This window comes from Neovison vison, chromosome 7 (genome assembly GCF_020171115.1).
Source record: "Neovison vison isolate M4711 chromosome 7, ASM_NN_V1, whole genome shotgun sequence".
NCBI lineage: Eukaryota > Metazoa > Chordata > Mammalia > Carnivora > Mustelidae > Neogale > Neogale vison.
In genome coordinates this window covers 145,757,460-145,772,228 of record NC_058097.1, presented here as the reverse complement: position 1 = coordinate 145,772,228, position 14,769 = coordinate 145,757,460, and the positions used below count along the sequence as shown (strand labels likewise).

General features: G+C 39.5%; 1 protein-coding gene across 1 annotated transcript in view; it reads right to left on the bottom strand.

Annotated features, from left to right (window-relative positions):
* The window catches only part of INTS4 (integrator complex subunit 4), a 114,486-nt gene that overhangs the window by 83,695 nt on the left and 16,022 nt on the right, over window positions 1–14,769 (bottom strand). The window contains exons 3-4 of the mRNA XM_044258455.1: window positions 9,133–9,250; window positions 1,153–1,259 (exon numbers count right to left, since the gene is read on the bottom strand). Of these exons, the coding sequence (XP_044114390.1) occupies window positions 1,153–1,259; window positions 9,133–9,250 (225 nt within the window). The remainder of the gene's footprint in view (window positions 1–1,152; window positions 1,260–9,132; window positions 9,251–14,769) is intronic.

Sequence of the window (14,769 nt, the reverse complement as noted above, 5' to 3'; positions counted from 1 at the left end):
ATGTCAATAAAAAAGCAAAATGCAAAACTGCATATAAATTATGATTAGAGCTCTATGTTTAAAAAAATAGAAAGCAATACTAATTGCTAATAATGATCACCTCTGGACAGTGAATTATAAGAAAGCAGTTCTTTCTTGAATATAAATCTTTATAATAAAATGCTTATTTAAAGCAAATTGAAGAAACTGTTATCTCAAGCATAATAATTCACTTCCTAGGACACTTTTCTCACAAGCACAATCTCAGACATGTTAGTCTCTTACATGGATATATACTTACTCTCTCAAACACACAATCCCTAGTTTTTTCCACTTAGACTTTCAATTATACTTGTCAAAGTGTTCTGGATTTGTTTGTTGTTGTTATTGTTTATTAAGATAAATGACATACTCTTTTTCCTGGGGCTCAGAAACAGTCTTCTAATTCCATAAATATAATATTCTTTCACAGTTCAAACACATTTGTCTTTGTCTTTTTCTATTCTCGAAATAAATTCATCAAAACTAAAATCAATTCTACAAGGTTTAGAAGTTATGTACAAAAGGTGGCTAATTAAAAGCGGCAAAATAAATCAAAAGGCACAACAAATATACATGTATTTCTTTTATAGTTAGAAAGAAAAACTAAAAAAAATCTTTCAAAACACTTGTTTCTTTGTAATTGGTCTGTTTATTGAGGCAATAACACATAACAAAAAGAACATGGGCTTTAGAATCAGAGAAACTTGAGTTTGAAACCCTGGTCCTACAACTTCCTAGCTGTGAAAGACTGGGCAAGTTAAACTCCCTAAACCGCAATGGCCCCCTCTGTAAAACAGAGATAACAGTACTCACCTAAAGCACTGCAGAGAACACATGAAAAGCTGCATACAAACTACCCTAATAAGCAGAGTGCATTTATTAGGCACACTATATATGGCAGCCACTATAACAATTTTCATTTCTTTTGGGAGGATGAGGAAGTTCATTTCGTAACAACTTAACTCAGCTTAAAAGGATGAGGCAGCTCTTAAAACCATTAAGCGTCCTTTGCAATTCTCAGTTACAAATTCAGGGTGGAGTTAAGCAGATCTTACAGCTCATACTACCTCTTCAGGCAAAGCAAACTATTCAAGAAAGATGCAACCCTGTATCTAACCATCATGCTCTTACCTTGCAGGCTACATCAACTAATCGCATCTGGATAGCTTGATTCTCTGGGAGTTTAGTGCCGATTGCAAGCAAAGTGTCCAACAGCTGAGCTAGGACTTGATGAGACTCTAGAAAGGAAGATGAAAAGGTGGGTTGCAGAATTTCAAAAGGCAATCACTAAGGAAACTAAATTTACTTGGGTAAAAAAATGTAACTTTTTGTTAGGTAGGTTCTTCTATTTGATCCTTGAATTCCCCTCAACCAAAAGCTAAGTTCCTAAAGGGATCACGTCTAAAACTTTGAATCTGAAGTGCCTGGGTGGCTCAGTTAAGCGTCTGACATTGGCTCAGGTCATGATCTCGGGGTCCTTGGACTGAGCCCCGAGTAGGGCTCCCTGCTCAGTGGGGGGGTCTGCTCCTCCCTCTCTCTCTCCTCTTCTGCCCCTCTCCTGATTGTGCCCTTCATCTTCACATAAATAAAATCTTTTATATAATAAAATTAAAAAATAAAACACAAATCCTCCACAAGATTGGGCACAGTACTCCAAAACTGTTTAGTGCTTGATTAATTCAAGGGCTTTTCACAGCCTTCCAGATAAAATCCAAATTCCTTAGCAGGGCATACACACACACACATACATGCCAAATTCCTTAGCTCTGCCTACCTTTCTAGCCTCATCTCTTTAAGTCCCATTTAGCACTCTTTTTTTCAGTTACTATGATTTCATATCCCTCTATCTTTACTCAGGCTAACTTCCCTAGAATGCCTCCACCTACATCCAACTCCATTCTCAACCCAACTCCCCAGGAAGCACCTACTAATCTTATAGTTTCACCTGCTATATAGAACTTTTCCTCCTTCCCCATAAGATTGACTATTTCCTTGTGTGCGCTTCCACTGCGCCCTGTACATCAGCTCTAACACTTCACTAAACTTATTTACTTTCCTATCAGACTAAACCAAGAGATGGAAAGATCCCTCATGGCAATGACTGTGTCTTATTCACCTCTGTATTCTCTGAATCCAGCACCACTCATTCATTACATGCTCAATGAAGGTTTAGTAAGTGGGCAAAGAGCTAAATCCAAACAACTCCACACCAATCAGCCAGATTCTCTTCTCTGCCTAAATTCTTTTTCTTGTTCCAAATATAGTTGTTTTATTTTATTTTTTTAAAAGATTTCATTTTTTTATTTGAGAGAGAGATCACAAGTAGGCAGAGAGGCAGGCAGAAAGAGAGGGCGAAGCAGGGTCCCTGCTGAGCTGTGAGCCCAATGCGGGGCTCGATCCCAGGACCCTGAGATCATGACCTGGGCTGAAGGCAGAGGCTTAAACCACTGAGCCATCCAGGTGCCCCTCAAATGTGGTTCTTTTAATGCTGGCTGTATACAAGAGGATTTCAGGTAGCATTCAGATAATCATTTTTTATATTAGTAATTATGTTTTAACGTACATGATAAAAATTGCAGGTACTATCTACTGACGTCACAGGACACTAATTTTCTTTTACCCATTGAGATAGTCTCTTTAACTTAACTAAAAAAAAAAATTGTCCACTTAAAAATATTAAGTAAACCATAGTACAGATGTAAGACAAATATGTCGAAAATGGTGTATGTAACATATAAAATTACTGAAGTTCAGAATACACAGCCAAGGTACCTGGTTGGCTCAGTCCATAGAACATGCAACTCTCAGGAGTTCAAGCCCCATGTTGGGTGTAGAGATTACTTAAAAATATGATCTTAGGGACGCCTGGGTGGCTCAGTTGGTTAAGCAGCTGCCTTCGGCTCAGGTCATGATCCCAGCGTCCTGGGATCGAGTCCCACATCGGGCTCCTTGCTCGGCAGGGAGCCTGCTTCTCCCTCTGCCTCTGCCTGCCTCTCTGTCTGCCTGTGCTCGCTCTCGCTCCCTCTCTCTCTGACAAATAAATAAATAAAATCTTTTAATTAAAAAAAAAAAAAATATCTTAAAAAAAAAAAAGAAGAAGAAGAAAGAAAGACAAGACAAGACACTGGCTACATAACCTCTTAATAAAACTTCTAGTTAAATATAACAGAGTGAACATATCTTTTATTATTCTTCCCTAAAATTTCATTAGTATAAAAGAAATTAAAAAGGTATAAACCCATGAAGACCCAAAAACAAAAACAAAACAAAACAAAAAACCCCACAAAAAACAAAAACCTAAAACAAACCCTAGAGGAATACAGGTAAGTACTTAAGACAAATTTTTCAGGGATGAAAAATATCATGGTTTTTTAAAAATTTTTGGAAAAATGGAGAAATCTAATAGTAAACACCTACTGAGGAGGATAGCCCCACAAAACAAATGAATTCTAGCCAGAACACCCTAAAAAGATTGAGGAATTGGGAGATTTAAAGCAACAAAAACAAAAAGCAAAAATCAGGGGTAAGGGAGGATTTATCTCAGGTATCAACAAGAAGGAGTTGGACCTCTGCCAACCTCCCTATACTACACAGCCAAGTGGCCACTGAAATAGGAAATTCGTTCTATACAGAAATTAAACTAGAAAGTTCCCCATTTGGGGGATACCAGGTGAGGACTGGGGAGAAGACATAGTGAAGAAGAGGAGATTAAGAGGTAGTAACATACTAATAAATGAGACACTTCCCCCCTCTCCCTAGCCCCCTTCAACAGCTTTTTGACTCCAAAAAACACTGCAGTCAGCCATCTGTCTGTCTTCCTAGCAGATTCATGAACTCTGAAATGCAAAATCGGACAGGCCCCACAGAAAAACATGAAAGACACTAACATTTTTAAAAGTCCTCCAAAGAGGGTCATCCTAGTACGGAGGCTACCAATTGCCAAGCCCAGTCCCTTCACACAGAGCTACCAATCAGCTTTTTAGTTCCCCGTCCTCATCTTAAATTTAAACACAAAACTGAAGATCATCAAGAAGTCTCCAATACGAAAGAAGTCACAAGGAGAAAAGGTACTTTGAAAATACAGAAGAAACATTTAGAAATCTCCAACACTACCACACCCACCCTTTAATTTATTTGTACAAAATGATTCTACATAACATCCATGAAAAGTAAGCTAAACTTTTTTTTTTTTTTTAATTTGAGAAAGAGAGAGCATGCGCAGGGGATGGAGGTTGCGCAGAGGGAGAAGCAGACCCCACTGAGTAGGGAGCCTAATGCAGGGGCTTGATCCCAAGACCCTAAGATTATGACCCAAGCCAAAGGCATATACCCAACTGACTGAGCCACCCAGGTGCCCCATTAGCTAAACCTTTCTAAGCTCAATTCTAATTTCTAATAAATCACAAATCTAATCTAAATCTTGAGTCTTAGTCTCTCTCCTGAGTTCCAGACCAATATTACAACTACAGGTTGGATGGACACCTCCACATGGATAATAAATAAACGCTCAACATCTATTTTCTAAATGATCTAGTTCATCAAACCAAATTCCTCAGAGCCACCAAGTTAGCTTTCTAAAACTAGACTTGATTTTTCCATGCCCTTGCTCAAAAAAACTTCACATGGTTTCTACTGCCTATAAAGTAACATTCAAAATCCTCAGCACTCAAGACTACCTACCCTTTGGCTTCAAAACACTTTACCAGTTTTTCCTCCTAAAGCCCTCACTCTCTGATGATCTCTCATGAAACAACTCAGTTTTTCAAATACCTCTTATACTTAGGCAGTCTCTACTTTTTATCATAATGTTCCTACTTCTTCGCACTACTCTTCCCATCTCTGCTTTTCCAAATGTAACTCTTCACTAAGCCTTTCTAGACCCTACCAGTCAGCACTCATCTCACCCTCTCTTCTGTTTCCACATTATTCTGATTACACCTCCTCTACAACAAGCTCTGTGTTTTCATTACTGGTTTGGCAGGTACTGGAGAAGCAGAGGTACCTGACGCACCGTCAAAGTGCCTCGTCCAGTGCTTGTCAAGGAATTGTGGAACTCACACATATGATGAACTGAAATGAAGGACTTCTGGTCCAGAGGGTGGCCCACACTGCTGGATTTGAAAGTGTACACTGGGCTGATAAATGAAAGATTCCTAATTCTAGTCTGTGCCTTATTCTAAGCCACAAATACAGGGTAACTTTAGCAATCACTTTACATCACTGGAGTTCATGTTCCTCAGCAATGAAATAAAGGGCTTGAACTAGATGATCTTTATGGTCCCTTCCAGTTCTATCTCCCACTCTGAATCTAGATAGACCAGAAAACTGGAAACCAGAAGAAGACCTAGATTAAATCTCTCAGAGACAATTAAGTAAGAAACTTAAGAGTAGGGGTGCCTTGGTGGTTCACTCAGTTGAGCATCTGACTCTTGGATTTCTACTCAGGTTATGATCTCGGGTTCATGAGATCAAGGAACTATCTTTGAGTTCCCTGGCCCTTTACTATTCCACTCAGCACAGAGTCTGTTCAAGATTCTTTTCCTCTCCCTCTGCCCCTTCACTCCCACTTATGCATGCTTGCACTCTCTCTCTCTCCCTAAAATAAATAAATAGGGACACCTGGGTGGCATAGTCAGTTAAGCATCCACCTGTTGGTTTTGGCTAAGGCTGTGATCTCATGATTGTAGGGTTGAGCCCCACATCAAGCTCCAAGCTCAGCATGAATTCTGCTTAAGATTCTCTCTCCCTCGCCTCTGCCCCTCCCACTTGTGCAGTCTCTATCTCTGAAATAAATTAATAAATCTTTAAATAAATTAATGAATTCTTTTAAAAAACCCTTAGAATATTTAACTAAAAGCAAAACAGCTATTTCCATGTATACTGTGTAATTTGAGTCTCTTTCTTTTTTAAGGTTAGGATGAGATTTGCATCCAAATTAACTCTCTCATAATGTTTCTATTTTAGAGGCAGTGTTTCAGTTAAACCCTAAGAAAGAGCAGTGCACTGAATTCTCAGTTCTGTTACTCCTTAGCTAAATGAACTCACCTGGACTTATTTCATCTCTCTGGGACTAAACTTCTATCATCTGCAAAATGAAGGAATTAGACAAGATGATCTCTATAAGGCCATTTATAGTTGATTAAGTCTATGGCTCTATGAAATCCCAAAGCTTAAAGTGTGAAATGCGTACAGGTATATAGCTAGCTTCTATAAGAACTTCCCATGGAAAGAAAGGATACTTTTGTACTAAGGCAATGTAATTGTTTTGGTGCTTTTATTTTTTAAAGATTTTACTTATTAGAGAGAGTGCAAGTGAGAGAGAGGGCATGAATGGGGGTAGGGGTAGAGAGAGAGAGAGAAGCAGACTCCCCAGTGAGCAGGGACCCTGATGCAGGACTTCATTCCAGGACCCCGAGATGACGACCTGAGCCAAAGGTGGATGCTTAACTGACTGAGAAATCCAGGCGTCCCTGTTTTGGTGCTTTTAAAAGAAATGGGACTTATTTTTTTGCCACTATCTACAAGAGCAAAAACTTAAAAACATGCTACTGTATCAGTTGGTATTCAATATATTATCAACACCTCAAATGTTATGAAGATGATACAGAAACATGGAAAAAATTTATGTAATGTTTGAGTATAGTAAAACAAAAAATAGTACATTTGCTAAGTACAACCATACAAAATGCATATAAGTAAAAGGCAATATGTAAAACCTTGTTTTACAGAAGTAAGAAGAGTATTTAAAAATTTTTTTCTTTATTGTCATTATACTAGCATTTCATTAAAACAGACTCCCCTCTGAAAAAAAATGTTAAAAGGCATATTCTTTGTTTCCTGTGAATTAAAACTCTTGGGTCAAAATTCAGTACAAGTAAAATTTTACTTCTCTTCATTTTTTTAAAAAAGATTTTATTTATTTAGCAAAGAGAGAAAGAGCGAGAGAGCACAAGCAAGAAGAGTGGCAGGAAGAGGAAGAAACAGGCTCCCCGCTGAGCAAGGAGCCCGATGCAGGACTCGATCCCAGGACTCTGAGATCATGACCTGAGCCAAAGGCAGATGCTTAACCAAATGAGCTACCCAGACGTCCCAGTACAAGTAAAAATTTAATATGAAGTTATTTCTGACAAAATTTTTAAAATTCTCAACATCAGGCAATGGGCCACATATGTAAGATATTTGCTATTAAACACTGTACAATAAATGAACTTGGATCACATCTGAGTTCCCTGGCCTTTTATTAGTCCAATAATCTCATATTTATAAATGAAATGTCCAATATTTAAAGTTGTATTTATTTAAATACGTATACCCCAAGATGAAATAAAACTATTCTTTGAAGCCATAATCAATTCAAACAAAATTGTAATATTTTCAGAAAACAGAAACAGAGGGTTTCTTTTTATTTAATTTTTTTTTAAGATTTTATTTATTTATTTGACAAACAGAGACACAAGTAGGCAGAGAGGCAGGCAGAGAGAGAGAGAAGGAAGCAGGCTCCCCGCTGAGCAGAGAGCCCCCGGGGCTCTATCCCAGGACCCTGGGATCATGACCTGAGCCAAAGGCAGAGGCTTTAACCCATGGAGCCACCCAAGCGCCCCGGTCTTTTTATTTAATTTTAAAATAAATATTAAAGCAAGCAAGGGACCAACTCTGTAATAGAATCTTGTACATAAATAAAACCAGATAATCAAAAGAATTTTTTTTCTTTTTCTTTTTTTTTTTTAAAGATTTTATTTAATTATTTGAAAGAGACAGAGAGACAGAGAGAGCAGAGGGAGAGAGCATGAGAGGGGAGGTCAGAGGGAGAAGCAGATTCCCCATGGAGCAGGGAGCCCGATGGAGGACTTGATCCCAGGACTCCAGGATCATGACCTGAGCCGAAGACAGTTGCTTTACCAACTGAGCCACCCAGGCACCCTCAAAAGAATTTTAAAGGAGAGGGACGCCTGGGTGGCGCAGTTGGTTAAACGACTGCCTCCGGCTCAGGGCGTGATCCTGGAGTCCCGGGATCGAGTCCCACATCAGGCTCCCAGCTCCATGGGGAGTCTGCTTCGCTCTCTGACCTTCTCCTCGCTCATTCTCTCTCTCACTGTCTCTCTCTCTCTCAAATAAATAAAATAAAATCTTAAAAAAAAAAAGAATTTTAAAGGAGAAATGCTTTCCCAGTTTATGTAAAAGCTGAGAATAATTTTAGCATGCATTCATGAGGAACAAAAAGGAAAACAGTAACATGTGAGAGCTAGATGTCACTTTTTTTTTTTTTTTAAAGATTTTATTTATTTATTTGACAGAGAGAGATTACAAGTAGCCAGAGAGGCAGGCAGAGAGAGAGAGGAGGAAGCAGGCTCCCTGCAGAGCAGAGAGCCCAATGCGGGACTCGATCCCAGGACCCTGAGATCATGACCTGAGCCGAAGGCAGCGGCTTAACCCACTGAGCCACCCAGGCGCCCGCTAGATGTCACTTTTATAGGAAGTAAACTATGAGAGACAAGATGACCAGAAGAGCTCCTCTCATGGCTTGAATTAGCATGGTACAGTTGACAAAATATCACATACAGGGGCGCCTGGGTGGCTCAGTGGGTTAAAGCCGCTGCCTTCGGCTCAGGTCATGATCCCAGGGTCCTGGGATCGAGCCCCACATCGGGCTCTCTGCTCATCAGGGAGCCTGCTTCTTCCTCTCTCTCTGCCTGCCTCTCTGCCTGCTTGTGATCTCTGCCTGTCAAATAAATAAATAAAATCTTTAAAAAAAAAAAAAATATCACATACATACAAAACATCTTTCTATCACATATGAAGTAACCTTGAACAAGTTAGTTAGCTTCTCTGAGCTGCAGTTTTTCCACCTAAAATATAGGGACAATAATATCTATCTTCCATCATATATAACCTACTTTAAGTATATGGCACTTGGTAAAAGTCAATAAATGATAGCTATTAAGAGACAAAACTATATTTTATCTCTAATGTAAACATATGTACATGTTTTATTGAATCATCCTCAAATTCCTTTTCAATAACAACCAATACAAGAAAGATTCCTCCTAAATTCTATATAGATGGAACTCAAGATTTTTGCTCTGATTATATAGCTTTTAAATTATAACTTACTTTCATTCTGCAGGATGTTAATGGCATCATCCATAATGCAGTCTGGTGAAAATCCTGCAGTCTTTGATAATAAACCCAACAATGATGCAATTTTCAGTCTCACAGATGGATCATTCTCCTGGAACAAAAGAAGCTGTTGTTACCTTGATGCTCTAGTCTCACCTAACCAACAAAGAGGAACATGGGAAACTAACATCTCAAAAGTGATTCAATGATCCAAGAATTCTAAGGTTTTATTTCCGAAAAATTAATCTTACCAACTGCAGGGGAAAGAGCTTTTTTCAATCAGTATGTTAGACCTAAATTACTGCAAAGTGAATGGGAATTTTTCTATGCCTTCCTAATACCATTACCTTCTTTATTTTTTAAGATTTTATTTATTTGAGAGAGAGCGAGCAACAGAGAACAAAAGCCGGGGGGGTGGGGAACAGAGGAGAGGGAGAAGCAGGTTTCCTGCTCAGCAGGGAACCTGACACAGGGCTCAATCCCATGACCCTAAGATCATGACCTGAACCAAAGGAAGACCCTTAACCAACTGAGCCACCCAGGCGCCCTAATACCATTACTTCCTAACCAGAAACATGCTTTTAGGATTAAACTACCTTTTTCCACTGTGCAGCTATATCAGGCATGAAGTGCAGCAAGCTGCCCCACCAACACTGCCAGCACCCAATGTTGCTGGTGGCACCACTGTTCCCGAAGCTTCTGGAAACCGGGTCCTGCAGCTACCACATCTATCTCTCACCTTACCTGCTTTTTGGATCACCACAGCCTGATTACAAGTCTGAGGCTGGTGAATCTAATTGGCTGGGTCTAGGGCTTGTGCCTGGGCTGCTGGGGCAAGGGAGACTAAGAAATGAGTTGTCTGGCCCTTTCAGCCACAATACTGCAAGGTGGTCTCCAATTTGCACCAACATTCCTATAGTGAAAAATTTCTCCCAAAGTAAAAAAGGAACACATCCTTCTGTTCAGCACCATATCTCAATTATGTAGCACAATATGTGGCACTATGTAGGTATACATATTGAAAATATATATGTGTGTGTATATATATACACACATATATATTTATATTTAACAAACAAATATATAAAAATATATGTTTTATACACACACACACACACACATGGGGAAAAAAGTATCTTGCCAATGCTAAGATTAGGTCAGCACATTTCTGTACCAAAGACAAAGTTACTTAAATGTGTGCTCATAAGATGAAGTACCTTCTTGATATGACCAACTCCCTAGCTCCCACCTACAGTTTCTAAGGAAGTGACAAAAGCACACCAAAGAGGCCTGAAGCAGGACAAAAAGCAACAGATATGGAGTAGGAGGACCTAGAATCCTGGCAAGCCGCTTGCCAAGTATATAACTTAGGAAAAGTCATTTTCTTGGGAACTTAACTGTGGGGAAGAAAAAGGGCTTTGAAATTACCGAGATCTAAGTGTAAAGCCTGGACTCACTATGTCCTGACATAAGGTCTATGTCTTCAACAGGCAAATTAACCTCTCTAAGCCTTATCTGTGACATGGGACTGGTAATAACCTCAAAGGACACTGAGAGGAAAATGACTAGCACAGCATTATCACATAGGATGCAGTGAGATATGAGTGCCTCCTCCCTTCCTCTCTCTGGTCATCAACCGTTTCATGCAGAGGGTAATAAAGCCTGAACTGTACTGCTGTGAATACGGTACCCAGAGGGGTACCATAAAGAGTGAGTAAAAAACACATGAAAGGTAAGTCTAGAATTTTGGAAATTCCACAGGGTACATGCCCAGATTTTTAAACAAACAAACAAACAAAAGTGGCATGGGAATGAAAGAAAAGATGGAGGGCAAAAATGCTACAGATTTTTAAAAGAGACTTAAGGGGATAGGTAAATAAACCAAGGGGATAGATAAATAAACCGAATTTTACTTTGAACCAACAAACCATACAAAGTCTTCTTTTGGACAATTAATGAGAGGCACCTGGATGGCTCTGTTGGTTAAGTGTCTGACTCTTGATTTTGGCTCAGGTCATGATCTCAGGGTCCCAGGATCAAGCCCCATATAGGGCTCCCCACTCAATGCAGAGTCTGCTTTGAGGATTCCCTCTCTCCCTCCTCCTTTGCCCCTCCCCCATGCTAACGCACACATGCACACACGCATATACTCTCTAAAAACTAATATATAAATAAATCTTTTTAAAAAAGACAATCGGTGAAAACTGAACATGGACCAGGTATTATATGCTATTAAAGATTGTCATGGGTTTATTTTAAAGTCCTAAAATAGGCCTTTATTTGTTAAACACAGATAAGTAAGTATTCACAAGTGAAATGATACGCTGCCTCAGATATGCCCTACCCCCCAAAAGTGGGGGGAAATGCATCAAAACAAGAATGACAAAAAGCTAATAACCATTCAAAGCTAGATGAGGCAGATCTGAAGGCTCATATTATTTTCTCTCCTTTTGTGTGTTTGTGAAGCTACCAAACAAAAGTTAACTTTTTGGAAAAATCACATGAAAGTACTGTATTCTATCTAAAATAGTAACTAATTTATTCATTCAACATACATACAAGAAGTATTTATTGTATGTGCCAAGCACCATTCTAGCTCCTAGGGATACAATAGTGAATAAAGCAGAAGCAATTCCTGCTCTCACAGATCTTATAGTCAAATGGATAAGACTGGCAAAGAATATGTAATTTCACATGGTAAACATTCTGAAGAAAAATTAAGTGTGGAATGGATTAAAGAGTATTGTGGAGAGGCAATTCTAGATAGGACAGTGAGGAAAGTTCACTCTTGAGGACCCAACTTTTGAGAGGACACTTAACTGAGTCAGACAGAGAGCCATAGGGAGATTTAGGGAAGCAGCGTTCCAAGCAGAAGAAAGGTATAAACTCAGAATATGGGAAATCCTGTAAGGATTTTTTTTTAAAGATTTTATTTATTTTTTTGATAGAGATCACAAGTAGGCAGAGAGGCAGGCAGAGAGAGAGGGGGGAAGCAGGCTCCCTGCTGAGCAGAGAGCCCGATGTGGGGCTCGATCCCAGGATCCTGAGATCATGACCTGAGCCGAAGGCAGAGGCTTAAACCACTGAGCCACCCAGGCGCCCCAGAATATGGGAAATTCTAAAATGCTGTATATAAAGCTCTAGAAAAATGCATATAAAACTGTTAGCAGTGATTTTCTCCAGAGTAATCTCTAGAGAGCACATATTGTTTTTTAACTTTTTTGTTTAAGATTTATCATTGGGGTGCCTGGGTGGCTCAGTCAGTTAAGCGTCTGCCTTTGATCCCTGGGTCCTGGGATCAAGCCCCACACCAGGTTCCCTGGTCAGTGGGGAGCCTGCTTTTCCCTCTGCCGCTCCCCCTGCTTGTTTTCTCTTTCCCTCTCACTATGTCAAATGAATAAATTAAAAAACAAAAAGAAATAACAAACAACAACAACAACAATAAAGATTTATTCATTTATTTAGAGAGAAAGAATGAGTGTGAGAGCAGGGGCAGGGGGCTAGTCACAGAGGGAGAGAATCTTTCAAGCAGACTTCCTGCTGATCGCAGAGCCCAATCTGGCCCAAACCCACAACCCATGAGATCACGACCTGAGCAGAAACCAAGAGTCGGATGTTCAACTTACTGAGCCTCCAGGGCACCCCATTTTTTAACTTTTTTATTTGCAGAGGTAAATGTCATTCTTTTACAGTTTAGTGCTTGAATTTGTTACAATAAATATTACTGTTGTAATTTTTTAGAAAGATTTTATTTATTTATTTAACAGAGAAAGAGAACATGCGCACATATGAGAGAGAATGGGGGGGGGTTGGGGAAGGGCAGAAGGACAGGGAGCAGCAGACTCCCCGCTGAGCAGAGAGTCTGACACAGGGCTTGATCCCAGGAGACCCTGGGATCATGACGTAAGCCAAAGGCAGACACTTAACTGAATGAGCCACTTAGGTGCCCTGAATTGTTGCAATTTTTTAAAAAAGAGTATAAATTTTTAAATCTATACAAATATACACAACCCTTCAAAAGCTCCCAGTTTTCTACAGAAAGAAGTCGGAGCTGCTTAGCATGCCACAAAGGCCTTGCAAAGACTGGCCACTATGTCAGCTCCCACAGTTCCTTACCAGTGATGCCACACTGCCTCAAGCTTCTGTACTTCCACCTAAGATGGTTCCTTTACCTAGGCTGCCTTCCCTTTCTCCCACACCCACCTACTCCTGTCCCTTAGGTGTATTAACCCCAGAAAGTCATCTCTGATCCCTGAACTGGACATGGAACAATTTTTTTTTTTTTGACATGGAACAATCTTGAACAACCCTTTATCATGCCCTTCACTACAGTACATTGTATTTACTTGTGATTGTGTATTCCCCCATCTGGCCTGTGAGCCACAAAAGTGACTAGCAAAATGCTAAGAAAGCACTATGTACATTCTAATAAAAACAAGAGAACAAGAAAAGGAAGAGCCAGTGTTCTCCTTAATTCACTCAGTAAATAATCCATCCATTTATCTGTTCAACACAGATTTCCTGCACACTAGGAGCCACCCCGTACCAGGCCATGGGGATACCCTGTCCTCGTGGAACTTGAAGTTTGAGGGGCAAGGCAGACATTTATGAAGTAATGTCCATTTAGTAATTATAAAGTTGTAAGGAAAAAATACAGAGTTCTATGAAAACATATGACATATCAGACAGGACTTTAAAATAACTGGATATTATGGTCAAAGAGTTCCTGATCTAATTTGAGGCAGAGGAAAAAGAACGAAACAATGCTCTGAGTCAGGAAGGGATACCACAACTTTCAGAACTGAAAAACAGGGTAATGTGGCTAGAATGTACATTGACAGGAGATGATGCTTTTTTTTTTTTAAGATTTTGTTTATTTATTTGAGAGAAACAGAGTTAGCAACAGAGATAGTGTGAGAGAGCACACACAGGGAAGTGACGAGAAGGAGGTTCCATCCTGAGCAGGATGACGGGCTTGATCCCAGGACCTTGGGATCATGACCGAGCCCAACGAACTAAGCCACCCAGGTGCCCCTAGATGAGGCTTAAAAGACTAACACACACCACATCTTTTTGAGAATTATGGCAAGGATCTCTCTGATAATGCCTACCATGAAGCAGGAATTCAACACATATTTGTTCACTGCTGAATAAACAAATGAGTAACCTTTGTCCAAAGAGCAATAAAAATCCTTTGATGAACTATAAACAGGAGAGTGACATGAACAGATTTAAATTTTTGAAATATCAATCCAGCCTTAATATAATGATTGGGTTGGAAGGGGCAAAACTAAACAGAGAGACAAATTAAGAGTATACTGTAATAGTCCAGCAAAAGACGTTGGCATGACTTCCACTTCCACTAAGGTAAAGGCTAGATTAATTCAGACCAATCTTTCTGCTGAGGAAAACCAGAAAAGTACCATGGATGTCTAAAAAAAAAAAGTATGTGCACACACACATATACATACAAACATATATGCATATAGATAAACACGTATACATACCTATGTATACAATATAGGTACATGTATATACATATGTGTATTTGAAAGTATTAGAAAACTAAAAGATAGATAATTATAGGACCACATAAGGAAGGAACCCAGGAAGGTTCACCTAGAGTGTGGG